This window comes from Cryptotermes secundus, unplaced genomic scaffold, assembly GCF_002891405.2.
Source record: "Cryptotermes secundus unplaced genomic scaffold, Csec_1.0 scaffold50, whole genome shotgun sequence".
Lineage (NCBI taxonomy): Eukaryota > Metazoa > Arthropoda > Insecta > Blattodea > Kalotermitidae > Cryptotermes > Cryptotermes secundus.
In genome coordinates this window covers 1,703,035-1,713,666 of record NW_019721758.1, presented here as the reverse complement: position 1 = coordinate 1,713,666, position 10,632 = coordinate 1,703,035, and the positions used below count along the sequence as shown (strand labels likewise).

At 36.9% G+C, this 10,632-nt stretch overlaps 1 protein-coding gene across 3 annotated transcripts in view; it reads left to right on the top strand.

Annotated features, from left to right (window-relative positions):
- Positions 1–10,632, top strand: part of LOC111875608 — a 73,347-nt gene that overhangs the window by 53,843 nt on the left and 8,872 nt on the right. For all 3 annotated transcript variants that reach the window (XM_033755868.1, XM_033755867.1, XM_033755869.1), the window contains exons 18-19: positions 3,685–3,869; positions 4,529–4,975. In XM_033755868.1, the coding sequence (XP_033611759.1) occupies positions 3,685–3,869; positions 4,529–4,975 (632 nt within the window). The remainder of the gene's footprint in view (positions 1–3,684; positions 3,870–4,528; positions 4,976–10,632) is intronic.

The following is a 10,632-nucleotide window of genomic DNA, read 5'->3' as shown; positions in this document are numbered from 1 at the left end:
GAAGAGGTATTTGGCAAAAAACAACATTCCAGTGATGGAACATCCACCGTATTCTCCGGACCTAGCACCGTGCGACTTTTTTCTCTTCCCAAAAATCAAGTCTGCGCTGAAAGGGACCAGGTTCGAGTCCGTGGATGCAGTGAAAGCAAAAGCGACGCAACTCTTGAAGAGCATAACACAAGATGACCTGCAGCACTGCTTCCAACAGTGGAAAATTCGCATGGAGCGGTGTAGGGATCGGGGAGGGGACTACATTGAAGGGGATAACATTTCGACTGTCTGATTTTTTTTTAATAAAGGGTTAGAGCATGAATCCGGTTTCTTTATTGCCACACCTTGTATTTGTCATTATCAGTAGTCCACATATGTATTCAGATGTATGAAGTTGATGATACTTGGATATAAAAGGACACAGATCAGATACAGTAGTGTTGTGTAGATTCAAGTATACAAGAATGTTACAAGTGTTTTGTGTATTTTAGCATCAAATACTGATTTTGTACCTTAGAAGTTACCAAGTGCAGGTGTGATAGATGTGTAAAAAATATATTAGACAGTACTCATGAACAAGTACCACCCAGCTCAGAAAAACATCTCTTACATTTTACTAGAACATTTTGTTGTCCTTTGTAAGATTTACTGTATAGTGTGAGATGTTGAAAGCATGGCTCAGTAAACCATATATACAGCGAAACCTCAATTCATCATTTTTGTCAATGGTCCTGAAAAAAGAACAGTGGATATGGAAAAACGATAGGTGGACAGGCCTATATAAAATGAATAAAAGCAGTCACATTTGCCTATATGTATTTACTAAATCAAAAAAGTTTCACCAGTGATATTACTTCACTGTCAAGTCAAATATGCATTACATCTTTTTAAAAAGTCATTAATCCTCATTTGTTTAGTAGCACCTTTCCTTTTCAAACTGAATAATAACCTTTCAATATTAATGATGTTTACTTGGTTGGTTTTTGGTGGTGTCTTGAGCCAGCCATACTTCCCCTCCAGCTCATTGTCTGGTAGGTAAGATGTGTTAAAGGTCTCATAGCAGACGGCTAACCGTACAGAGTGAAAACTGCAACCTGCTACACCACGTTCAAAAATAATCAACCACTGTTATTACTGCCAGTGCATGCTAACATTTGTGTTTGTGGTGTTGCACTTTTTTAAAATCGATCAATCTGTGATTAATGTTTTTCAGGACTAAAATTTCTGGCCAGTCGATACAGGAAAATAATAAAGAACAGTGCGTGTGGGTTTTATTTCCATAGTTTAAATAGGATTTGTTCAGAGGCCACAGAAATTGAACAGCAGATTCAGGAAAGCGATATGTCAGAGAACAACAGATTGAGATTTCACTGTATTTCATTCTTTCTCCAAGAATCAACACACTGCCATATAGTATGAAGCTGCAATGTTATAGCTGTTAGATTAGCAGCATTGTAATATGGGAAGATGTGCCTCCCAGTTCCCATGGAAGTTTCTGATGAAGATCCCCAACAAATAATATTTGCATAATGCTTGAGTAATGTGTTGCAATAATTCTGAACATTATTTTGAATTGTTTCATTTTTGGTCCGTTACACTATCAATCACAAAGTTAATAGAATAGAATAGTTAACAGAATTAATAGTTAATCAAGCTGACATCTCCCATCTTCGGGATGAATCAACAAGAAGGAGCCTAACATTTTATATGAAATGTTTTAAATTTTTAAACTTTGAATATTTTAACATTGACATTTTTAACTTGAGGGAAGTTTCGGATGGGATGTGAGAATTGTTAGTGCATTCAACAATCCTAGCAAGTGTTGTGTTTTTACACGTCGATATACTGTAGCAGCGTAAACGCAGCAAACATAACTGTGTACATTTTAACGACGACAGTGTTTTCATGATTGTACTATGTGCCTCTGATGATGGTTTATATTAAACCGAAACATGTAAGGCAGAAGTGATAAAGAAGTGACCTACAAATTGTTACACTGGACGGACTTTCTATTAACTTTCTGAACATTATGTTTATAAACCAAAGGGACAGGTGGAACAGAGTCATTTGTATGTTGTTTTTTGTTAGGACTTGATTTCATGAGCTCTAATAACTTCACTGCAACCTGCCTGTAATGTCACCTTCCAATCAACACTTGTCATTGTAAGGTGTGTATGTTATAGGGCAAATTGTTTAGCGGTGAACCCATACTTTATATGTGCTTGTGGTCATTGACATTGTTCTCAATACTGCTGTACTGACTTGTGACTGGCTGCCATTTTACAGATGCATGTGAATCCTCCATTTATGGTTGCTGCAGAAAGATTTGTATTCTTGCCAGAATTTGAAGGGACTGGTGTCTGTAACTGTAGTTGGAATTAGAATGTTTTTTTTTTCAGTATGGTGAATATGAAATAAATTGGAAGGAACAATTCATTTGGGTGTTTGTATCAAATTTTGCCAGGAAAGGTTGGAAAATGTTATTGTAGCTCTCTGTTTGAATAGGGCTGTGCCATAGCTCAAGCGGTTAGTCTCTGGCTTCCAACCATGGTGGCCCATGTTCGATCCTGGGTCTGGTCAAGTGGGATTTGTGGTGGACAAAGCGGCGCTGGGGCAGGTTTTCTCCGAGTACTTCGGTTTCCGCTGCCAATCTTCATTCCACCAGATTCTCCATCATCATAATCACCTGGGGCAGGCTACAGTAGGCGAATCAGTGGTCGCCGTGCCGAGTAGACTCAGTTGGACTCCTCCCCCACTACGCGAATTCTGTTTGAATAAGCATTATTAATGTAATGACCAATAAAAGGGTCTTCATGAATTTATTTATTTATTCTGAGTTCATTTAATGCTGCTTTCTTTGGCTCAGAATATATATTCTTGAATGATCAGTGAGTAATGATTTGGGATAGGTGTGGAAAGAATTGTTTGTGACTTTTTATACACTGTTAGGCATTTGCTTGAAGGGATTGAGGATAATCATGAATGATCTCAGTCAGGGTAGCAGTTCTGTGGGCCATAATTTGAACTGGCACCTCCTGGATTTGAAGCATGAGTGATGCCTGCTTGCTTGCAGTTTTTTTGTTCTGTTCTTGGAGAATGCTGCTAATATTAGGCAAAAGGTGCTATCCCTCCCCCCCCCACTTTTCAAATTTTGATCATTCCAGTGAAATAATTTCACTCTTTGCTATGTTCAAACATCCCATAAAATCTGTGATATATAGGGAACTTATTTTCAGACATCTCTGGTTTCTTCTTTCAGTAGAGAGAGTAACCTTTTGTCCTTCTGAACAATATTGGAGATATGTGAAAATTGAAATCCTCTCTATGTTCGTCCTGTCTTCCTCCAATTGTGTCATATTTTGCATACCATGTGGGTGTGTGCTTGCATGCCTGAGGGGGGGGAGGGTTCGAGACATGTTCTCACAAAGGAATATGATGATGTGCTCTCTTAACTTGCCATATTCAGATTTATAATAGATGCCTCTTAATCTCTAATCAAAGCAAGTTCAAACTTGGGTATTTCTGTTATACTTGTGAATTGGGAGATTATATGTGTTGGCCTCCTGCTGAAATTGTATTTCTGTAAACTTATGCTAGGTGTTTATGGTTGTATGTCTTCATGTTAGATATAACTGAACTGGTGTAATTAATGTTTCTGTGCTTTAGAGATTTTTAAAACCTTGGTATTTTCAGGTTCCCCACCTTGCCCTGATTATGTTACTCCTTTAAAAAAGCGTCGATTGGCACGAGAATCATTGTCATCAGAGCAGTCTTTTACTCCACCCACAACCCCTACAATGCTAGCTGACCAGCACCTGTCTAGCAGCTCACCACCAATGCAGAAATGTGTCCAATATGATGTTACTGGCATGAACATGGTGAGTTTTGATGCCTTCGTTACTTTCATTGTCTGAATATACATGATTATATGTTGTGTGAATGCATATACAGAGTCTGGTTAAAGAGTATTCAGACAATTGATACATCAGACATTGTGTGGCACTGAGACACAGCTGTGAACTACATGCCATAATATGTACTTACTGCATGTCCAGATACGCTTACAGCTCATTTAATTCGTTAGTCATACGGAGTTTTTTGTTGCTTTGATTTAGTAATTTCCAACATTATGGAACAGTAAGACTGCATTAAATTTTGTGAGATTGGAAATACAGTGACTGAGGCTCATCATTTGGAGATGCAACAACAGATTACACCTTCCTAATCTTGGGTCACATTTTGAGAAACACAGTGTGTATTTGGGATTTGTAAGGAAGATGTTAAGCAGGTTGGAGGAGGCTAAGAGTCTGTCCTCTTTGTATGAATTCCAAGTAAATGCAATGTTACTTTACACTTGACAAAATCTACTGCCCCCCCCCCCTGCATAGTGCACCTTTTTGCAGTAGGATTTGTACAGATATTTTCAGACTTGCCAGTGGTGACCAATGAGTTGAAAGTGGAGAATGAATGAATCTATGTTAGGAGCCCCGCTTTTCTGGTGTGCTTGTTTAGTGATATCCCTCACTTGTATATGCAGGGTGGATGTGAGGAAGATGACACCATTGCATCCCCAGGAGATGAAGAACCTCATCTGATAAATGATGGTGAATATGAAGACAGAGAAGAAAAATGTGAAGGGGATTTTGAAGGACATGGCAGTCCTATAAATGACTGCTTCAGAAGACAAGGAGCTGTCAGGAACATAGCAGTAACAGACTACTCTGCTCACACTGTGCTATTAAAAGGTGATGAAAGTGAAGGTATAGTTAGGGACAGGAGCACAAATGGTGGACTTGTAATTAGAAGGAATGTTGACCAGCCAGAATGTGATGACACTGATATGGAGGAGAAAGAGAAAGAGGAAATAGAGGAACATATTCAGGCAAGAGAATCTTCAGTGGAAGATGATGCTGATGATGATGATGACGAAGAAGAAGAAGAAGAAGAGACTCGAACTTCTCCAGTTCCTGACATTGATTCTGAGGTTTGTAAAATCTTTCTGCTTATATTAATTTTTCATTGTTTAGATCTTGAGGTACTTTGGTAAACAAGAAAAACACATTTTTATTACACTGATATAATGTTGACCATATTGTATAGTGCCAGTAAGGCAGTTAGTTACTTTCTCATTGTTCTATTCAGTTCCATTTTACTAGAATGCTGGCCATTGCTGGATTAAGAATTGTTACTCCACATTGTAATCAAATCTTTAATATTGATGTGAGAACACTTCAAAATTTGAAGTTTTGGCAGACTTTAAGCAAGTGTGATTTGGTTCAGGTTAAGATTTCATGTTTGATCACAGAATTTTAAATCTCCACCAAATCAGATTCGGTATGTGATCAGAAATGTGTATCAAAAATGCTACAATGAAAAGCAAGACCAGTCATGCACAACTGACATTAGCAGAAGGTTATTCAAAGAAGGTAAAACTTGAAGCTGGTTTAAACTGACATCTCCACGTTTCATACGTGTTAGTAAAGGAAATTCAGCCATATTCACTAGTGGAAGATGAAGGATTCAAACTTCTGATTAACACTCTGGAAACTAAACTAACTTTATGGAGCTGAGCCCTTCTTGAGAAGCTGCCAGTTGTGAAGGTATTCAAGAAACTCCCAGCATTCCTGGAACCCAAAAGTTTATTACGGTGTTGACAAGAGCCCTCCACTGATCCCAATCTTGAACCAGGTCGATCCAGTCCATACTACCCCATCCTATCTCTCTAAGATCCATTTTAACACCATGCACTCACCTACGTCTTAAGTATTCTTGCTGGTCTCCTTCCTTCTGGCTTTCCCACCAATATCCAACGTGCATTCCTCTTCTCCCCTATTCGTTCTACCTATCTTTCCCATCTCATCATCCTTGACTTGATCATTCTAATTATATTTGGCAAAGAGCACAAGTTATGAAGCTCCTGATTATGCAGCTGATTAACGCTCTGGAATCCATGTGTAATTCCTAGAAAATGACCAACAGCTGGATATCGAGACCAAATCAGTGCTACTTATCTCTACCATGGCACCTCATAACATGCTGTCAAGTATATATATAAAGGGAGAACAAGCAGGAAATCATTTATATGGCAAGCATAGCAGGGTCTTGTCAAGTTGAAGACTACCAATTTATGTTGTGACAGATGATGCATGCTGCAGTTGTAGGGTTATCATTGCTGTCAATACAGTGCTTTTCATATCCCCTACACTTGATAATTGCTAAGAAACAGACACATTCTTAATTAAGAATTAATTCTTAACGAAGTGCATAAAATATCAATGAATTAATTTTATGTAGTGATTTTAACATAAACTATTTTAATGATGATGATAATAATAGGAAAGATCTTTTAGACTCTCTCTTACCTTCTTTTAATCTTTTTAGTACATTAATTTTCCTATGAGAATTTTTAATTATTCCTGCGCCTTAGTAGATAATATTTATATTAATACCAATTTGCACGAATTTTCTGTACATCCTCTTACTAATGGTCTGTCTGACCATGAGGCTCAGGTCATCACCTTCAATAATATTACTATTCCTATCCCCAAACGGGTATATTACTTTAGGAGAGATATCAATAACTACTCAATAGGTCAATTTACATTTTTGTTAAGCTATGAAAATTGAGAAGATTTTTTTTCTGGAACTACTGTGAATATGGCTTTTAATAATTTTTTGAACACATTTCTTAGAATCTTCTACGCATGCTTTCCTGTGGTAAAATCCCTATATTCGTATAAACTAAAACCATGGCTAACTTTCTGTATTAGAACATCATGCGCTAATAAAAGGAAACTTTATCTAGTTTTTTGAAACAGCGATGATCCTAATATCAATGAACACTTTAAGAAATATTGTCAAATCTTAGCCAAGGTTATTATGACAGAAAAAGAATACCATTATAATAAACTTTTATTAAAATCTAACAATAAGACTAGAACTACTTGGAATATAGTAAAAACCGTTACTAATAATAAAGGGCCTAATGAGAATGTAACTACAGTGAACTATAAAAAAAACAATTGTCTGGTAACTCCCTAGCTGTAGCAAATGCATTTAATGATTCCTTCTCATCTGTAGCCGAAAAATTACTTATCAAAAACTCCTCGCGGAAAGATTCTTTATCTTATTTACATCAGAATTTTTATCATTCTTTTCCATCTATGAAACTTAGTAATCCGAATACACATGAAATTGAAAAAATAATATCTTCACTAAAACCTAGGAAGTCTCATGAATATGATGTGATATCATTAAGAATTCTCAGATTTAGTGCTCCGTACGTCTTATCACCCTTAACATACATATTTAACAAGATCCTACAAACAGGTATGTTTCCTGATAGATTGAAATTCTCAGACGTTAAGCCATTATACAAGAAGGGTGACAAATCAGAATTTACTAATTGCAGGCCTATCTCGCTCGTCCCAACTTTTTCCAGAATTATCAAAAGAAATCATTTATAAAAGATTATGTTTCCATATAAATAAGCACAATATATTGGTCACTGAACAATTTTGGATTTAGAGAAAAATCATCTACTGAAATGGCAACACATTCTTTTAAATAATATATTGTCATCTTTAGACAAAAAGAATTATGTTGGTGGTTTATTCTGTGACCTACAAAAGGCGTTTGACTGTGTTAACCACAACATACTCCTGGCAAAAATGGAATTCTATGGAATCTTGGGCATGGTAAATAAGTTAATGAGATCATACTTAGACAATAGATATCAGAGAGTATCAATAAAAGATATCGAACTTAATAAAGTGTCTTCAGAATGGGAACTAATTAACCCTTGTGAGCCGAAAGACACCGTATGGGGACCTTTAAAGTAAAGCCGAGTGGCCGAAGGACACCGTATGGTGACTCGCAGGCCGCGCATGCACACAGTGTTTTAAAATCTAATTTTTAGATAGAAATTCTTGTTCTACTTACATTATTTGTGGACACCAACTTTATAAGTAGACTGTTTTCCCTCCTGCATCATCTAACTGAATGTTGCATGTCACTGAATGCAGAGTCCGACGTCGCAATTCATGCACTTTGTCCGTAATTAACTCTGTTTTCCACGTGAAGCGCACACACGCAATGTCAGTCGCGTATTAGCAGGAAGTAGGCCAGTGATGGCGAGTGGTCTCCTCTATTCATAACGCTTATAAAACATCGCAATTTCAACTATGCACCATGGCCCCTTTTTGCATTGAAGATGCCGAAATTGAGAGGCCGCTCGTAAATCACACCATTCAGAATGCGTTACAGTCGATTTTGAAGGGATGTGGAAGCAAGGGGAATGAGGGGATTCCAAGAAGAGTAACTCTGTGTGGATAGTCCAACATATGTGAATAAACAAGCAGAGTTTCATAAAGTCAAAGTAGGATAAGAACTCACCCACACTTGGGTATACAGGAAGCCAACGTGACTGGAGAATGTGCAGTACATAAACATCCTCTCCTATTGCCAGATAAAATACAGACAGTGTGTCAGCACATGCATTTATACTGCAGAAACGTATTGTGCAGAAGCTTTATGTATTTTTGTGGACAGACGCTCAAAATTGGGGAAAAATTTTTTTTGGAATCAGTGTAACAATTTTTACAGATTCTAAAATCTGTAAATTACAATATCTGATTCTATATTCTTTCTAGATAAAAGCAGCGTTTATTCGTTCGTTTATCACAAAAATTGTAGAAATGACAGCATTTTGAGTAACATGATTACAATTTTTATTACTCTACAATGGCGGGCATTTAAATTAACTCTGGCCCGCGGCCATTACCGGAATTTAAATGGCCTGTCTCTTAATGGTTAAATATGGAGTTCCACAAGGCTCTATATTGGGGCCATTATTGTTCCTTATTTACATAAATGATTTCCCATTATCCATTAAGAAAATAGGTAATCCAATATTATTTGTTGACGATACAAGTATTATCATATTAAACACGAGTCATGAAGAATTTAAAAATAATATCAAATTAGTTCTGAATCAAACAATTATGTGGTTTAATAGTAACTTTCTAACATTAAATTGTGACAAATCACACCTTATGCAATTCTTTCTAAAAAAGCACAGGGAAATAGAATTGCAAATAATAGCTAATAATTCAATTATTACAAATATCAATTCTACTAAATTCTTGGGAATAAATGTTAATAGTGCCTTATCTTGGAAGAACCATATTACAGATTTATCATCAATGTTAAATAAGGCTTGTTATGCAATAAGGGCAATAAAGCCATTTATGCCACTTGAATCAGTGAGGATGATCTATTAGTCCTATGTAAATTCTTTATTGTCATATAGTATTATCTTTTGGGGTAATGCCCCTCATAATGAGAGTATCTTCAAAATTCAAAAATGAATAGTAAGAGTTATATCTGGTTCCGGTAGACTGGATTCATGCCGCGGATTGTTTAAAAAATTAAAAATATTGCCACTTCAGTCACAGTACATTTTCTCCTTACTTCTTTTTGTCGTTAAGAACAGAAATTATTTTATAGGTAATACTGATATTCATGATATCAACTTACTTACTTGCTTGCTTGCTTACTTACTTACTTACTTACACACTCACTCACTCACTCACGGAGCTGAGCCCTTCTGGAGGAGCCGCCAATTCTGCAGCTACTCAAGAATTTCCCAGCATTTTATGGAACCCGAAGGTTCATCACCATGTTCACAAGAGCTCTCCACTGGTCCCTATTCTGAGCCGGATCTATCCAATCCATACCATCCCATCATATCTCTCTTAAGATCCATTCTAATATTGTCCACCCACTTATGCCTTGGTCTTCCCTGTGGTCTCTTTCCTTCTGGCTTTCCCACCAATATCCTATACGCATTCCTCGTCTCCCTTATTCGTGCTACATGACCTGCCCACCTCATCCTCCTTGACTTGATCATTCTAATTATACTTGGAGAAGAGTACAAATTATGAAGTTCCTCATTATGCAGTTTTCTCCAACCTCCTGTCACTTCATCTCTCTTCGGTCCAAATATTCTCCTCAACACCCTGTTTTCAAACACCCTCAGTCTATGCTCCTACCATAATGTCATGAGACCAAGTTTCACACCCATACAGAACCAAAGGCAAAATTATAGTTTCTTATATTCTAATTTTTATGTTTTTGGACAACAGACGAGAAGACAAAAGGTTATGGACTGAATAGTAGCAAGCATTACCCGAGTTCAATCGCCTCTTAATTTCCTCCTGAATCAGGTTTTGATCTGTTATCGCTGTTCCCAAATATCTAACCTGTGCCACATTTTCAAAACATCTGTTTTCTATCTTTATGTCATGATTGTGCCCTGCATTTTGGTGATGAGACAGTAACATATACTTAGTTTTCTCTGTGTTTACTTCTAGACCAACTTCTTTACTTGCGTCAGTTAAAGTTTGTGTGTTTTTCTTTATAGTATCTACATTATCACCCAGTAGATTCACATCATCGGCGTAGACCAACAGCTGATGTGTCCCATTTAATTTCAGTCCCACCGGGTTTCCCTGGACATTCCTAATGGCATATTCTAAAGCAAAGTTGAAAAGGAGTGGTGATAAAGCATCTCCTTGTTTTAGCCCATTCTAGATAGGAAACTTATCAGACAAATGTTTACTTATATGGACTTTACTATAC